This window comes from Bos indicus x Bos taurus, chromosome 10, assembly GCF_003369695.1.
Source record: "Bos indicus x Bos taurus breed Angus x Brahman F1 hybrid chromosome 10, Bos_hybrid_MaternalHap_v2.0, whole genome shotgun sequence".
Classification (NCBI taxonomy): Eukaryota; Metazoa; Chordata; class Mammalia; order Artiodactyla; family Bovidae; genus Bos; species Bos indicus x Bos taurus.
The window spans coordinates 102,360,149-102,377,635 of record NC_040085.1 but is presented as its reverse complement, the minus strand read 5'-3'; the positions used below and the strand labels follow the sequence as shown (position 1 = coordinate 102,377,635).

General features: G+C 40.8%; 1 protein-coding gene across 3 annotated transcripts in view; it reads left to right on the top strand.

Annotated features, from left to right (window-relative positions):
* RPS6KA5 (ribosomal protein S6 kinase A5) overlaps positions 1 to 17,487 on the top strand; it is a 196,316-nt gene that overhangs the window by 169,890 nt on the left and 8,939 nt on the right. For all 3 annotated transcript variants that reach the window (XM_027552731.1, XM_027552732.1, XM_027552733.1), the window contains 6 exons: positions 3,719 to 3,880; positions 5,988 to 6,113; positions 6,495 to 6,628; positions 7,277 to 7,370; positions 10,734 to 10,904; positions 14,357 to 14,548. In XM_027552731.1, the coding sequence (XP_027408532.1) occupies positions 3,719 to 3,880; positions 5,988 to 6,113; positions 6,495 to 6,628; positions 7,277 to 7,370; positions 10,734 to 10,904; positions 14,357 to 14,548 (879 nt within the window). The remainder of the gene's footprint in view (positions 1 to 3,718; positions 3,881 to 5,987; positions 6,114 to 6,494; positions 6,629 to 7,276; positions 7,371 to 10,733; positions 10,905 to 14,356; positions 14,549 to 17,487) is intronic.

Genomic DNA, 17,487 nt, shown 5'->3' with positions numbered 1-17,487 from the left:
TCATCTCTTCTTTCCCAGGAGAAATCTTAGGCAATTCAAAATCAGCCTCCTTCTCAGTTGAATATCTATAATATGTGAAGAATTATTCATTAATTTTCACTGTACTTGAGACGGTGCTTTTCTTGTTCTGCAAAAGCCTAATGAGACCATCTGCAGAGCACCAACATGTCTGCTAACCTCAGTTTGCTCAGTGTAGGAAAAAAAAATAACCATAGTTTTCGATAACTGCGAAAAAATAGACTGAGTTGGCTAGTTATTGCAATCTAAATAGTCAATCTGAAATATAATGACCTGGATTTCTAAAACTCTGAGTTTATGACTTTTAAATAATTTAATAGTATCAAGAAACATGACCTAAATATTTATGTCTAGAGGGACCATCAGTTTTATTTTGCAAACTGATCTTTCACATTATCACGAAAATGAATGAAAATATCATACCAAAACAAAGAAAAAACTACTGTAGAGTAAGCTTTCATGCTTAATAGAGAAAAACAGGTAATAATTGAAAATAAGAATCTTAGATGCGAAAAAAAGGACACATTTATTTCAGTTTTAGCCATTTTAAAAAGTGTTACTGTACTTCTTATAGAGGTTCAGTAGCATAGTGAGAAATACATTTAGAATAAAATTCTCAGTATGTACATTTCTTAGATTAAAAGGTTAACATTTGAACAAACTATTTCAGATATCTTGTTCAGAAATTTGGCTCCAAAATTAACAACAAATTGTGGAAAATTCTTAAAGAGATGGAAATACCAGACCACCTTACCTGCCTCCTGAGAAATCTGTATGCAGGTCAAGAAGCATAGATAGAACCAGCCATAGAACAATGGACTTGTTCAAAATTTGGAAAGGAGTACGTCAAGACTGTATATTGTCACCCTGCTTGTTTAACTTCTATGCAGAGTACATCATGCAAAATGCTTGGCTGGGTAAAGCTCAAGCTGGAATCAAGATTTCCCGGAAAAATATCAACAATCTCAGAAATGCAGATGATACAACCTTATGACAGAAAGCAAAGAGGAACTAAAGATGAAGGTGAAAGAGGAGAGTGAAAAAACTGGCTTAAAACTCAACATTAAAAAAAATAAGATCATGGCATCCAGTCCCATCACTTCATGGCAAATAGATGGGGAAACAATGGAAACAGTATTTTCTTGGGCTCCAAAATCACTGCAGACGGTGACTGCAGCCAGGAAATAAAAAGATGCTTGCTCCTTGGAAGAAAAGCTGTGACCAACCTAGACAGCATATTAAAAAGCAGAGATATCACTTTGCCAGCAAAGGTCCATCTTGTCAAAGCTATGGTTTTTCCAGTGGTCACATATGGATGTGAGAGTTGGACCATGAAGAAGGCTGAGTGCTGCACAATTGATGCTTTTGAACTGTGGTGTTGGAGAAGACTTTTGGGAGTCCCCTGGACTGCAAGGAGATCCAACCAGTCAATCCTAAAGGAAATCAACCCTGAAAATTCATTGGAAGGACTGATACTGAAGCTCCTATACTTTGGCCACCTGATGCGAAGAATCAACTCATTGGAAAAAACCCTGATGCTGGGAAAGATTGAAGACAGGAGGAGAAGGGGATGACAGAGGATGAGATGGTTGGATGGCATCACCGACTCGATAGACCTGAATTTGAGCAAACTCCAGGAGATAGTGAAGGACACGGAAGCCTGGTGTGCTGTGGTACCTGGGGTCGTGAAGAGTCAGACACAACTGAGCCACTGAACAACAACTCAAGTGAAATAGCCCAAATCATATTTTCCTGGAATCTTTTCCTCCACAGTTCCCTGTACTTATGAATATTGCAATATAGCTTTCATATTCGAGCAATTTTCTATAGCTTAGAATAGTAATTTTAGGTTATTTAATTGCCTTGACTTTGTAAATGACAGGGACACTTCTGCTGCTGCTGCTGCTGCTAAGTCGCTTCAGTCGTGTCTGACTCTGTGCAACCCCATAGACGGTAGCCCACCAGGCTCCCCCGTCCCTGGGATTCTCCAGGCAAGAACACTGGGGGTGGGTTGCTGTTTCCTTCTCCAATGCATGAAAGTGAAAAGTGAAAGTGAAGTCGCTCAGTTGTGTCTGACCCTTAGTAGCCTACCAGGCTCCTCCGTCCATGGGAGTTTCCAGGCAAGAGTACTGGAGTGGGGTGCCATTTCCTTCTCCAAGGGACACTTCAGGAGAGACCAAAATTCTACTTGCAAAGACCCAAATGGAGTGGAGGTGGAGAGGATTGTAATAGTATTCAACTTTCTACATACTAAATGTTGTCCTGCTGACAACAGGTGTCTTTAAGTTACCCCTTTACTCGAGAAGTTCCTCTTAATACGTGTACGGTAGCCAAGCACAAATCATATGCTCGTAGTGGAGGACACCACAGCTGCAGAGAGGGGAGAGCACAAACTAGCAAGTCAAGAAACTGGCCCTTCCACTAGCGAATGTTTCAGTGAAAAGGATTGCTGTGATTCCCAGGCTTCAGTTTCCATCTGGATCAAATAAAGAGGATGAGCTAAATGACCTTTAAGACCTGTTCCAGCTGAAAAGTTTGAAGATCTGTAATTTAGTGATCGTACCTCCATCGCCTCCACAAGAGGGCACAATGAAAACATTTTATGTTGATTTTACTTACTGAATGTCATCAACGAAGTGCAAGTTTCATGTTTTACCGTCTCCGAAATCAGTATGCAGCTTACAATGGGCAGAATTTTGCTATTCTAATTGGTCATGCTTTTTCTTTCTTAATGGTATGTAAAGTGTGTATCTTACTATCAAGGATGGCATCTTAGATTATAGGAGAAATATATCGATATTATATATTTGTAATATCAAATACATTGATACTATATATATACATACTGTGGGATTCAGTTCAATAAGTATTATCGGAGACTGTTTTAAGTGACAGAAGGAGAACAACAAAAAAGAACAGAGGGTTGAATTTGGATCATATAAGAGAGCAGTTTATCAGACAGTGACTGACATGGGTGGGAAGGAGGCCTGGATTATGCCCTGGGGGAGAGAAGAGGCCATGTTGAAACCCTTGAATACAGTTGAATGACAAAAGAATGGTTACATCAGTTAGACTTATAGATATAAACCAATGCATGAATTACAGTTTATTATCTAATCTGTCTAGATGGCCAGAAGGAAAGCTAGTTAACACTGCCTCTTGAAAATAGGGCTGTTCCTTTAGAGTTAATAGTCATATCCATTTTAAAGCCCTTTATTACAGGCTAGGTTTGGTTTTGGTTTGGCTTAAACGCCTTTCTCGGGGCACCTGACAGTAACTCTTGATGTCCACTGGGTGAACTGGGGTGTTCTGGTGCCCCCTAGTGGCCAGGATGAGACCCCGCGGCAGTGGGATGGAAAGCAGTCTCACCTTCCAGTCCCGGTGTCGGGTGGAGCTATAAACTGCAGTCAAAAAACAACTGAGCTAGTCAGTATCAGATCTGAATCAGTCAGCCTTGAGATGTCCAAATGCTTTATAACGATAATATAATAATTTTCACAAACTGATCACATGTATGAAACTGCCCCCCCCCAAAAAAATATGCTCCTGTTTGTAAAGAAGAAATTGTTTTTAATTGTTGGTTGGAAATATGTGCTTTTCTCTCTCTTGCTCCATGAAAATTACCTACCTTTGTTATTTTTCAAAAATGTATTTCAACTTTGTTGATTTCTACTTTGTACCAATTTTCTTTCTGTTTTAGAAAATAAACTGGGATGATTTAGCTGCCAAGAAAGTGCCCGCACCTTTTAAGCCAGTCATCCGAGATGAATTAGATGTGAGTAACTTTGCGGAAGAATTCACAGAAATGGACCCCACCTACTCTCCTGCAGCTCTGCCCCAGAGCTCCGAGAGGCTGTTCCAGGTAATCGCGAAGGGTGCACCGTGTTGCTTGGCCACAGGTGCTTTCAAAGAAAAGATTGATTTTTCATATGAAATTTTTTTGGCATCTTGAAAAACAGGACTCTCTAATTTCTTTAAAATGATTAAATACAGAGATATGACAAATCGTTAACTGAAGCTTGTGGTTTGTTAAATAGCAGACATTATTTACGTATTTTATTTTTTAAGAGTTCTCTTTACATATTTAATTATTTTTGGCTGCACTGCACAGTATGTGGGATCTTAATTCTCTTAACTAGACCACTGAAGAAATCTCTGTGTGTTTATTTTTTATGTAAATAACTGTTAGAGGTAACACCTGAAGTTTTATTTCTGTTCAGGCTCTTTTGTAGAAAATGCAGTACTTTACCTCTGTTCAAACAAAGTATTCTTAATATTGTATAAATAGTGTTATCTGATTTTTTTATCTCCAGTGAATAATCTGAGCTGTTTCCCAACTCTTACAAAAGATTTAGAAAGGATTTTATACTTAGTTTTCTCAGACTTCTCAGACTTAAGATAAAATATTCCTACTATTAAATGGCATTGTAGCTTCATCTCTTTGACTCCCAGAAGCATCCCAATAGTAAGGTTTAACTGTCTCTGGACATAGGCTTGCCCTTGGCTGGGCGCATAGCAGATGGAAGAAATGTTTCTTGAGTGTTCTCGTTTGAACAAATCATCGTCCATGATTATACACATGATCCCCAGTTTACAGTGGTTCAACTTAGGATTCTTTGACTTCATGGTGGTGCAAGTGATCCACATTAGATACAAAGCACACTTTGAACTTTGCTCTTTCCTGGAATGAGGGTGCGCAGTGCGATCCGTTCTCAGTGCTGGGGGCTGCGGTGAGCCCTGGTTCACAGGCAGCCACATGGGCCTGCAGCGACCAGCGAGTGCAGACAGTGTCCAGTGATACGGCGCCCTGAGACCAGCCAGTGTCCAGTGACACACACACTGTGGTGTGACCAGTGAGTGCAACCAGTGTCCACTGACACGGCGCCCTGAGACCAGCCGGTGCAGCCAGTGTCGAGTGACACAGCCCCCTGAGACCAGCCAGTGTCGAGTGACACAGCGCCCTGTGAGCAGCGAGTACAGTCAGCGTCCAGTGACACAGCGCCCTGAGACCAGCCAGTGCAGTCGCTCTGGACACACAGTGTTGTGTTTCACACTCAGCGCAGCAGTCAGTAACTGACATGAGACAGGTAGCAGTTACTGCAAAGCAGACTTTGTGTTCGATGATTTTACCCAACTAGGTTACGTCAGTGTTCTGAGCACAGCTAAAGTAGGCCAGCCTAAGCTGTAATGTTAGGTAGGTTATGTGTGTCAAATGCGTTTTCAACTTGTAATATTTAAATGTATGGCGAGTTCATCAGGACAGAACCCCAGTGTGAGTCGTAGAGGTCTGTACCACTTTTGCTTCAGCACATCGTTCTGCCGTTCCATTTTATTGCTTTTCAATTTCAGATGGCTTCCCCGGTGGCTCAGCAGGTAAAGAATCCGCCTGCAGTCCAGGAGATACAGGAGATGGGGGTTCCATCCCTGGGTCAGGAGGGTCCCCTGGAGAAGGAATGGCAACCCATTCCAATATTCTTGCCTGAAGAATTCCATGGACAGAGGAGCCAATTGCTGACTTAGAAGCTGACTGGAATGAAACTTGCTGTTTTGCTAGTTTGGAAACCAGTAGCATTTCAATCACAATTAGTTCCTTAACTATACTTTTTTGAGAAGTTAGTTGTGTTTAGAAGCAAATTTTTATCAGCAGTGCAAAATAATTATAGCTATAAGGAAGAAGTATTCTCCTGCCTTTCATTTTGATCGGTTGAATTCTACCAGAAGATGGCATTATCACCTTCTGAAAAGCATTATTCTATTGATTTGAAATGACCTTGTGTTTTGGATTGCAAATAAAGTAGAACTAGATTTGTCTTAACAAAAATCTGAACATTTTCCATTGGCCGTGCCACGTGGCATGTGGGACCTTAGTTCCTCAGCCAGTGATGGAACCCGCAGCCTCGGCACTGAGAGCATCGAGTCAAAGGAGAGAAAACGGTGACTTACTTTGTTTACTTTTCTTTTCTTTTAAGGGCTATTCCTTTGTTGCCCCTTCCATTCTCTTCAAGCGCAACGCAGCCGTCATGGACCCTCTTCAGCTTCACATGGGAGTTGACCGCCCCGGGGTGACGCATGTTGCGAGGAGCGCGATGCTGAAGGTACGCCGCGCGGTGGTCACGTGACCTGCTCGAGGTTTAAATACCAGCGCTAGTTGCCTTTCTCAAGTCCCGTAAATGGAATGGACTTTCCATTTGACTCAAACCTAATTTTAAAAAGTGAATAGATGGAAATAGCGATATTTGCCCCAGAAAATTACCAACATGCATTTGAAGGAGCTCCTGTTTTACAGCAGTAGAAAATGGTGCATTTAAGTCAGTGATAGAGATGTTAGACACGAGCTAATGATGAATTTTTAAAGATTATAAACGTAGTCCAGTCCTGCTTATTAACATTTATAACGTTCTGTTACTCAGGAATTTTATCTGTCCCTGTGTATGACTGACGTTTTCTTAACTTAAATGATGTTGGTTTCTCATCAGGACTCTCCATTCTATCAGCACTATGACCTGGATCTGAAGGACACACCACTGGGAGAAGGAAGCTTTTCAATCTGTCGAAAGTGCATACACAAAAAAAGTAACCAAGCATTTGCAGTCAAAATAATCAGCAAAAGGTGTGCCCTTTCCTCATATATTTGTTCTAGTCGGTGGATTCTCTAAGATCTTTATTGAAAAGGAAAGTAACAGTATGTTGTAAGGTTTTTAACCAAGGCTTTAGCCATTCAGCTCATCAGTTGATCTATTATACTTCTAGCTCTGAGACAGTAGTCCACTTTAGACATAAATCATAGTGTGATATGCTTTTGAGGTTATTATGAGAAGACTTTCTTGTGGCGGTGTTAAACAGACTTGCTTAGTGAGTTCAGCAGGTGTTGCCATTCCTATTAAGTGTTATATTTGAAATATTTCTCCTGAAATTATTAACATTTAGCAGTCCACAGGTAGCTTTAAGAACTAGTTGTTTTGGTAACTGACTGTTACCTCCATGATGGTTTATTCTTACGACCAAATTGTCGGGCATATAGGGCATCCATTTTTTCATATGATTAAGCACTTTCCTGACTCGGAAATAATCATTTTTCTCAAGAATAATGCTTTACTTGTTCTGGTGGGTATATGACTCACTGCTTTCATGAAAGCCTCCTTCTAATACTTTGACACTCACATTCTGAATGTGCTGTAAATCACAAAATTAGGGCTGGGGCTGTACTTCCAAAAGCTTGGTGAACAGGAGTGTGGACACTGACCGCTTCATCTTTCAGGATGGAAGCCAGCACTCAGAAAGAGGTAACAGCGCTGAGACTCTGCGAAGGACATCCCAATATTGTGAAATTACATGAGGTTTTTCACGATCAGGTATCCCGCCTTTTTTCTTTACTCTGCATACTAACTCATATGCAAGGGTCTACTTTTCACCAGTTTTGTCAGTACTTCTGGCGCAGAGTCAGGGATATGGGACGTGACGCAGCCACTCGAGAGGTGAAAACCCCCTCCGCTCACACTCACCCACCCCAGTCAGCGCCTCCTCCGCTTCTCTCACTCAGTCGTGGCCATGCGGGGTGTGGACAGAGGGTGTGGGAGGGGGCGTGGAAGCCCCGCCCCCTGCGCTCCCTGCGGTCTGGCTGCCACCCCCAGCTCGTCCCTGCCTGCCTCTCAGAGCTCAGTTACATTCGCCTTCAGCCAGATGCTGTGAAGCCTCATTGTTGTCGTTTTTGTTTAGTTGCTGAGTTGTGTCTGACTCTTTTGTGACCCCGTGGATTGTAGCCTCTCTGTCCGTGGAATTTCCCAGGCACGAATACTGGAGTGGGTAGCCATGCCCTTCTCCAGGGGATCTTCCTGACGCAGGGATCAAACCCGGAACAGAAGAGCAAGGACGCCCCCCTTCCCTCTTCTCATTCCAGGGGCTCACACTCCCCACTGCTGTCCCCTCGCCAGTCCCGCTTTGCGTCAGGACCCTCACTCAGGGCTGTCACTTTGGACACGGGAGGGATGCTGCTGTGCCAGATCCATGCCTCCTCCTCCGCAGACGTCACTCCGCAGTCGTCTCTCCTCCGGGAGTGGGCAGGGTGGCACAGTTGCACACAAGATGGCATGCCAGGCAGCAGAGCCAAAACCAGCCCTGGCGTGTGGTTGGCCCCGACTTTACCAATGAAGAAACTGAGGTTCAGAAGGGTCATGAGCGTTTTCCCACCGGGGGGAAAAACAAAGAATCATGAGACTTATCCAACCAAAGTCACATAGCAAGTCAGTGAAAATCCCGCTGGAGAGCTGGTCTCTGGTTCCGGGCTCCCTCGAATGTGCTGCTCGGACGTGCACGTTGGAGGGAAGCTGTGGCCCAGCTCTCTGCCACACTGAACTCCCCAGAGCGCCTAGGGCTCGCAGGACCCGCGGCAGGGAGACCAGTGGCGGAGGAGCAGCGTGACTGCGATAGCTGCTGCTTGTTACCATGTACCTTGCCTGGTCCAGACATCATATCTCTCATTCTAAATGCATTGTCTTATTCAGTCCTTACTATGACTCTGAAGTGGGAAAAGCAAAACTCACAGAAATTAAGTAATTGGGCTTCCCCATCTCTGAGTGGTACTTCTGAACCTACACAGTCCAGCTTCAAAGCACGCTTTTGATTACCATGTCCCCTTGCCTCGGGGGAGGCAGACCCACCATCTGGTTTTCATGTCAGGTGAGTGAGCACCCACAAAACGACACTGTCTACCTGCTGCCTGGTGCTTCTAATCAGAAAAGGAAGACCTCTGAATCAAGGGGTGCGGGAGCTCGTCTCCCTGCTCCTTCGCAGCCTCCACCTCTTTGGGGTACTCAGCCGCAGTGCAGGAGGCGAGTCCCTGTCCCCTGGGGGTGCTTAGGAGGAGACGGGACGGCTTCCTGTTGGAGACGGTTCACACGTCCGGCCAGGGCTTGGTGGATGACCTTGACATGCCCCTCCGTGGTCGCAGCTGTGCTCTGGGCTACTCCTCCCCACCCAAGACTTTGGATCCCTGACCTTCAGGCCACCATCGCATCTCGGGAATTATAGCCCTAGTATTGTATTTATGTGACAAATTAATTTCATCATCTCCTGCTGTTATTCATCTCCTGCTGTTATATTCAAGAGTTACTAGAATAGACGCCATCTCACGGGGAACTCTCCTGGTGTACAGTGGTTGAGACCCCCACCTTCCAGTGTGGGGGACGAGGGTTCAGTCTCTGGTTGGGGCGCTAAGATCCCACCTGCTCAGAGCAGCTGAGCCTGCGTGCTGCAGCGAGAGAGACCTCCACACCCAAGTGGAGACCCAGCACAGCCAGAACGCCGTCTCATGGTGTAAACCTGCACACACCAGTGTAGGCACAGGCTGCTCTAATATGCGGTTGTTGATTACTCGGGTTGTCTTTTTCCCCCATGATGGTGACACAGTTGCCTACATCATGCCACATCCAACCGTCTGCTTTTCATCTCAATATCCTTAATCACATCTGAGAAATCCCTTCATCATACAAGGTAGCATCTTTAGGTTCTGGGGGTTGGGATGTAGACATCTTTGAAGGGCCATTATTCACATTTTTCTCCATTATCTACATTTTTATTGGTAAGGGTGCTAAAGTTCATGGAGGTAAAGTAACATCCACTGGGTCATAAGTAAGTTGCAGAAATGGCATTCAGATGCAGACTGGACTCTAAAGCCTGTGTCTTAAATCACTCTGGGTATTGCCTCTCCTTTGTTGAAAGCTTGCTGGCATACACTTGTAGCATTTAGCTTTGACCTAATTTGGCTGATGTAGAAATTCAAGTTAGCATGTCTCCAGTAGCCTGGGAGCAATTCTCTTTTTTATAAAAAGAGTTATTCACCTTCTAGAATATGCCCATTGTGTGCAGGAGAATGTATTTATAACCATCTTTTTTATGATGCCGTTTTTCCAGACTTTGCTAATTCAAAGGGAAGCGTACTTTGTTTTGTTTGTTGAGTGACATTGGTGTGATAAGGCATAGCATTTGAATCTTATTATTGATAACTTTTTTAAACCATTTGTGTTCATTGGAGAGTGGATATAATTCCTTTGTTTTTCAATAGCTTCTATGTTATTTTCTTTATGGAAATGTATGCAAAATGTAATAAGTATGTAACTTTTGATACTATTTAATTAAGATCATGCCTTTGGTATCAAAAGCAATTTTGTCTTTAAAAAGCCCATAGTGAGTTATGGGTGTTTGCCATGGGAATTAACAGGAACCCTGAAACTAATCTGTTGAGCCCTAAGAGAAGATTTAAAGTGACATCATCCAATAATGCCTTTTCTTAAAAGGTAAATTTGCCATTAAATGTGTGTGTCAGGCCTCTCGTGGGCAGCGTGTTCCATCAGTAATCGTCTATATTATTTAAAGCAGCCAATTTCACGTTATTATCAGTACGAGGTCACACTTTAAAAAGAAACATAGGTAAACTCGATAGAGAGTGTTGGAATGCAATTCAGCTGAAAGAATTCGTCAAGGAAAGGAGACATAAGGATTTCACTGCAGTGCTTGAAATTTTCCATTACCAAAATAGAACTGTAAAAAAGACACATTATCCTTCAACTCTTTGCTCTAAAATGCAAGGATCACTGCTTATTTTAACAAGGGACTATTTAAATTTATCGGTTACAGTTCATAGTCAGTAAATGTTTTCTGCGTGGATCAGCCTCTCCTCCTCTTCAATAAGGCCCTCCACATTGTTCTTTCTTTTCTAGCTTCACACATTTCTCGTGATGGAACTTCTGAATGGGGGAGAGCTGTTTGAACGCATTAAGAGAAAGAAGCATTTTAGTGAGACGGAAGCCAGCTACATCATGCGGAAGCTGGTTTCAGCTGTAAGCCACATGCATGACGTCGGAGTGGTACACAGAGATCTGAAACCCGAGGTATAAAATCCTTTGACACAATCTGGCATCATTATTAAATGTCCCCTAGACACGTGTGGGCTTTTTTTTTTTGCGGGGGGGTGGGGGGGGGTTGGTTTTTATTTTCAGAGCTTTTTTCTAAATAGATACTTGCAAATACCATGTTTCTTGGATTTTTTTCCGTTTCTATTTCAGTCTGAAATAAATCTGCCTTTTCTTTTTTTTGCCAGCTGATCATCTTGAGGTTATATTTGTAAGTGTGAGAGCCTTTTATGGAAGAAATACTTTATGCAACAGTTGTGGACTAAAATAGCAATGGGAATGTTTGTAGCAGAAAATAATACCCCTCCTATATGTATGCCGTTTTAGAGGGGCTTTTTTTTTTTAAATGGTGTATTTTGAAAGCTTGTCTTTTGCTTTCATAATCAAATTGATTAGCTCATGAATAGGCACGTATATAACCCTGTTTTGAATATTTAAAGCATTGTCTTGGCTTAATTAGTCGCGTGACCTTTACATGCGCTTTTCTTTGCTCATGTGCTGCTGTATTATAGAACTGTGTAGCAGTGCAGAAGTAGCAGCTTTTCATACATTTTTTCTTTCAAAAGGTTAAGAAAGAAGGTTCTAACTCTAGAATAATCCCTTTTTAGTATCAAAAATATGAAAATTCCTCCCTTTTAGAAAATCATCAAAGTAATAATGCAAATTGAAAAACAAAACCCAATACTTTATAAAAGGATAACAATGAATCATCCTTTACCATAGGCAAAATTATATGTATTTACTCTCTAAAATAGAATTTCAGTTTTAATTGCTATGTGATTGTAATGGATTTTCAAGTGTATTTTAAATAATAATTTGGTGTTTATTTTTGTGCTAGACTACAAAAAAATAATCTCTCAAAAAGTACCATTTATGCCTTTTGGTTAAGTACCTTAGGTTACTGGTAGGAAGAGGATGTTTTGAAAATGGAATTCTCTGTCTTTGGATATAACTGACTGATTCCTAAAGGATTTAAACTTCCGTGTACTTTCTATTATTGTTATTCCTATTACTCGTAATTAATCAAAAGCGGATTGTGTTTTATGAGCTGGCAGCTGTGATAACTGCCCCTCTGCTTCCTGCATCACAGTTCTCACTCTCCCACACAACGCCCACTGAAAATATGGCGCTCTGTACATTGGAGATTAGCTGTCTATTTTTAAATATGAACACATACCACTTAAATGCTTTTTTTGATAGACAAGGAACAAGCATGTAATTTTTTTAATTGAAAAGATCTGTTCCATGACTGTCTAGAATTCATTTTCACATGTTTTATTCTTTGATAACTGGCCATCTGTCCCGTCATGAGTCTCAAACGATGCAACTGTCCTCTCCAACAGAATTTAAATTTGCCTTCTGATTTTACTGGTTAAAAAAACACTCACATAGCTTTGTTCTTATCTGTTAAAAAGATTTTGTTTCAACTAGGCATTTGAAAAGAACTGTCTCATCATATAGGACACCCTGCTACTGTGATAGTCCTAAACCAATGTGTGTTTTGGAGACATGAAAATGTACCTCTGCACTAACGTTGTCATAATGAAATGGCTTTCACTTTGACTTTTAAGTGGCTGATTATATTATTTTCAAGCTAAAAGTTTAATCCCTTTCACCTTGACAGCATTTTAAGATCTGTTTATGTCCCTTTTGATAGATATTTATGTGGTATTCATATTCTACACAGGCAAGATAATTTCTAGGTGGTGAGAATCAAATAAATTTAGAAGCTGGCTGACATTCTCTAGTAGGCTGCTTTGTATTTTTCAAACTGATCCCCATATTCTTGAAAGATTGAAAAGTTTTATCGAATTAGTTCCTGGCACAGCTTGAGACAAGGATGTAAGTGATTTGAGTGTTGACTTCCTGCCACTCCTGACCATGTACGCCCAGCTCCACTTTGAGAATTGGGAGAGGAGCAAAGAGGGGAATGCCACACCTCCTCCGTTTCAAGATCTGCAAACAAGGGACTCCTTAGCCAGTCCTGGTATAGGAGACACTGAAGTCCTTTCCAGAGACTAGCAGGCTCCGTGGGGACAGGCCAGCTGTGCTGCAGCCCAGCGCCTCCTGCCACAGGAGAGCCCAGGGCCATCTGCTGGGCCCTCTCCAAGTTCTCCTGCCTGAACTCCAGCATGACTTCAGCTGTGGCGAGGCCTTCCATTGAATTATATTTACATTTAAATTCCATCAAAAATTCAGGATTAAGCATTTAGTATGATAGAAAATTTAAGAAACCCTTTCAGCTAATTTTTTTTGTTTCTTTCCTCCCACTTCATTCATTTTTAACTTTTGAAAGGGGGCCTAGAAGATTTTTCTTCTTTATATCAATGAAGCCTTCTATGATATATTTTCTTTCACTTTGAATAATATTAAAAAGCAAATGATGTTCTAGAGCTGGGGGAATAATTTAATGATCAAAAAGGCATACTAGATTTTGTTAGGATGGCTAAAGACAGTATAATCAGCTTCATTTACTGTGGGTACTAGTTTGATGTACTAATAAAAATGATGGTTTGCACACCAGTACAGTTAGACTGTTTAAACAAGTGATGAATACAAAGTAATCAGGGGCTACTCTGGCAGGCCAGTGGTCAAGAGGGGACTCCCAGTGCAGGGAGCGTGGGTTCAGTCCCTGGTTAAGGAACTAAGATCTTGCATGCTGCATGGTGCAGATAAAAAACAAATAATCAGTAAAACCTTAGTGATTGAGAAGGCTTGGAAAATGATTCAAAATAACATTTTCTGAATAATAGAGGGATAATCTCCATAAGCATCAAAAAACGTTCAAGTATTAACTGTTTTGGAAAAATATTTCTGAAATGCATGGCTCCACCATGTATTCTTTAATAAGTTTTACTAAATACTGTTAACTGTTTTGCTAGATATTATATAACTATTTTATTTGACTTCATTCAACAGACGAATGTTTACCAAACCACTCGCTGCATGAGAAAGTCACGAGTGAGATAGACGCCGTTGTTGGCCTCAGGGAATTGTGGTCTAATGTGGGTGAAGACATTGAACTGATGTTTAATTTATCAGCAGAGCTGATAAATGCCAGAAAAGAACAGTAAAAGCTAGAAGAAAATACAATAGTTTCCACTTTCAGTTTGGTGACATCTCTAAAGTAGGATTAGAGGCCTGAGAGCCAGGTAGGAAGGGAGGTTGGTGGGATAAGTAGAAGACAGACACAGCAAAAGACGCAGAAGGGGCATGACACCATCGGGAGTGTCCCTCGTGACCTTGTAAACTCGAGGTGGTCCAGAAAGCTAGAGCAGAGAGCAGCGGATGCTGGGATCCCGCTCCCAACCTCCGCGTCAGATCTCTGTGTCTGAGTCCAATGTAAATGTTAATAGATAATGTTGCAAAATGCCTCTCCAAGGCCCCTGACATTTTAATGAGAAACTAATGAGAAACTTCGTATCTTGCAGAATTTACTGTTCACTGATGAAAATGACAATTTGGAAATTAAAGTCATTGATTTTGGGTTTGCACGCTTGAAGCCCCCTGATAATCAGCCTCTGAAGACGCCTTGTTTCACTCTTCACTACGCTGCCCCAGAGCTCTTGAATCACAGCGGCTATGATGAGTCCTGCGACCTCTGGAGCTTGGGCGTCATTTTGGTGAGTTCGTATCAGCCACGCCATTCAACCCAGTCACTTCTCTCTGTCCTCTGCATCTCTCCCTTTGCTGTCTTTCTTTTTTTTCACTGGAATATAATTGCTTTACAATGTCATGCGAGTTTCTGCTATACAGTGAGGTGAATCAGCTACATGTGTACATACATCACCCCTCCCTCTCACACCTCCATCCCACCCCTCTAGGTTTTTCTTAAATTCATGAAAAAAATTGGCAAATTGGTTTCTTTTCTGTACAGACAGTAAAAGGCCTGACTGAAGACTATTTCCCTTTCTTAAAGTTTATATTGGAGAAAATGTAGGAATTTTTATTTTGGTTTATTTGAAATATTTAAAGCAACTGTTTTATGTGAATTACAGTTATATATATGTATTTTTAAAGAAGCAATAGTCTATTCTCAAAAGCTAGGCATATTAGATACAATATGAAACTAGCAAAGCGACTCATGAATGAAAAAGATTTAAAAGTATATTCTCTGAGATTTTCAACCCGAAAAGCAATTGAATATCACTTAGGATAAATTAACAAATTAATAAATAAAATTTAAAATATTTATAGTAACTTACAGTAATCATGGTAAGCATGCTTTTCACAAAATCTCCGTGGCAGCCAGGATCAGAAACAGAACATGAGCTAGAAAAATCTCAGGGTGTTTTTTTTTTTCCCCTCAAAATAGCTTTATTTTTTCTGCATACAATTTGTAATGCATAATCATAGGGAGAAGTTTTCAGACAACAGAGAAAGAAACAAGGAACAAGGTGGAATCACTCTCAGTCTCATCACACAGAGGCGATGCTGTCTGAGCTCTTCCCCTCCGTCCACCCTCCCCCATGTTACACATGCTGTGTATCTTTCTACACATTTTTCTATGTGTTTGTATATATATTCAGACTTTTTTAACAAATGAGATTATGTGATATGTAGTTTGAGTCTCCAGAGTTTAACATTTCTTTACTAATGAGCAGTTAGCATTTTCTAGCCTCTCACTAATTATAAGCTACACAAATGAATATTTTTGATATATGTACTCACATTGATCTCACTATTTCCTTAGACTAGACTCCTGGGAGAAGGGTATATGTGTCCTTATTTTGACATACATGCCTGTATTTCCTTCTAGAAGGTTTCCAGATCGTGTTCTCATCAGCTGTATGTGAATACATTGGATACTAGCAATTTCAATCTAAATTAATTGCTATGGTCATTATAATTTGCATGCATTTTCCTTGATGAGTGTTCAGCGTGTGCACCTTTCCATGTATTTACTTTTCTCTTTTATGAATCGCTGTTTATGAGCTTTGCCCGCTTTCCCTTGGGGAAATTTTTCATATTGACACTTACAGCTCTGTTAAGGATTTTAATCCTTTGTCAGACATTAACATTGGAAATGTTTTTTCTGGTTTGTCATTTTTTTGAAAACTTTGTTCACAGTTATATGAGGTTTTAATTTTGTTTTTAGAGAGATTTAAATAAACTTTTTAAATTTTTATGTTTTAATGGAGAAATTAAAAAAATTTTTGTTACAACATAAAAATGAAAAAACATATCTATTAAACTTGTCTAAAAGCAAAATTCAAGTGTGTTGGGCTTCCCAGGCGGCACTAGTGGTAAAGAACCCGCCTGCCGATGCAGGAGGCATAAGAGACACGGGTTCGATCCCTGGGTGGGGAAGAGCCCCTGGAAGAGGGCATGGCAACCCACTCTAGTATGATGCCGGGAGAATCCTGTGGACAGAGGAGCCTAGCAGGCTACAGTCCATACAGTCACAGAGTCGGACACAACTGCAGAGACTTCACACAAGATATGTTGGTCTTTTCCTTTATGGTATTCTGGCTTTGATGTCAGATTGGCAGTCCACCCCCAGCCCAAGATTATAAAAATATTCTCTTAAATTTTCCTCCAGGATTATATTTTATTTTTATGCTTGTGCACTCCATCTGGGATTTATTTTGGTGTCAGTTTGTTTTCCCCCAATGGCAGCCAGTTGTCCTTGCAGGATGGTTCTTTTATTTTTAAGCTATAGGTTTTTATTTCAGCAGTTTTAAGTCATCATTTATAATTTGCAAATCAAATTACATATTTATGAGTATGATTTTTAAATAAAAATAAACAGCTAACTTCTGTAGATTTGAGTTCTGTTCAACTTAAACTGATTACAGTAGCACTCTCCTAAAAAATTCATCTAAATAAAAAAGAGCCTTTCTTTTTTAGCAATAATACAAGATTACCCCCTTGTAAAAGAGCCTTTACTTAAATACAGGCCAAATGTAATTATCATGCTTTTTAAGGTTTTAAAAGGCATTCTTAGACATGCAGACAGGTATTTTAGAGCCTCCAAATGCCTTATCTATGGAAATAACCTCGTATAATGGCATGGAGAGAAGCCAGGCTTCTCTCTAGATGTAATTGTCAACTCTTAAACAGGAGCAGGAAACAACAGATTAAACGATACCACCAGTATCATCAGAATGTCCACACTGCAGGAGTTCTACAGGACAAACAACCTGGTTACTCCACCAAATAAGTTGTGAGAAAAACTAGGCTGGGGCCCATAGATAAAAGACGCTTAGAAATGGAGTCACTGTGCTTTAATTCAGACAGATCCTAATTTTAACTCTATTTGCTAAATTCAAACTCTGTCATACAGATGTAATTATAATATTATACAGTGTGTACACAATTGGGGAAATTTAATTATTGACTGGATATTGGATGATACAAAGGCATTACTGCTAATTGTTTTTAAGTGCAATCATAGGTTGTGGTTGTGGGATTTTATAAATCCTTGCCTTTTAGAGATACAAAATGAAATACTGGGTTGGCCAAAAATTTCATTTGAGTTTTTCTGTTACAGCCCATGGAAAACCCTAACGAAGTTTTTGGCCACTCCAATACTTACATATGAAAAGCTAAGTTAGCGCCT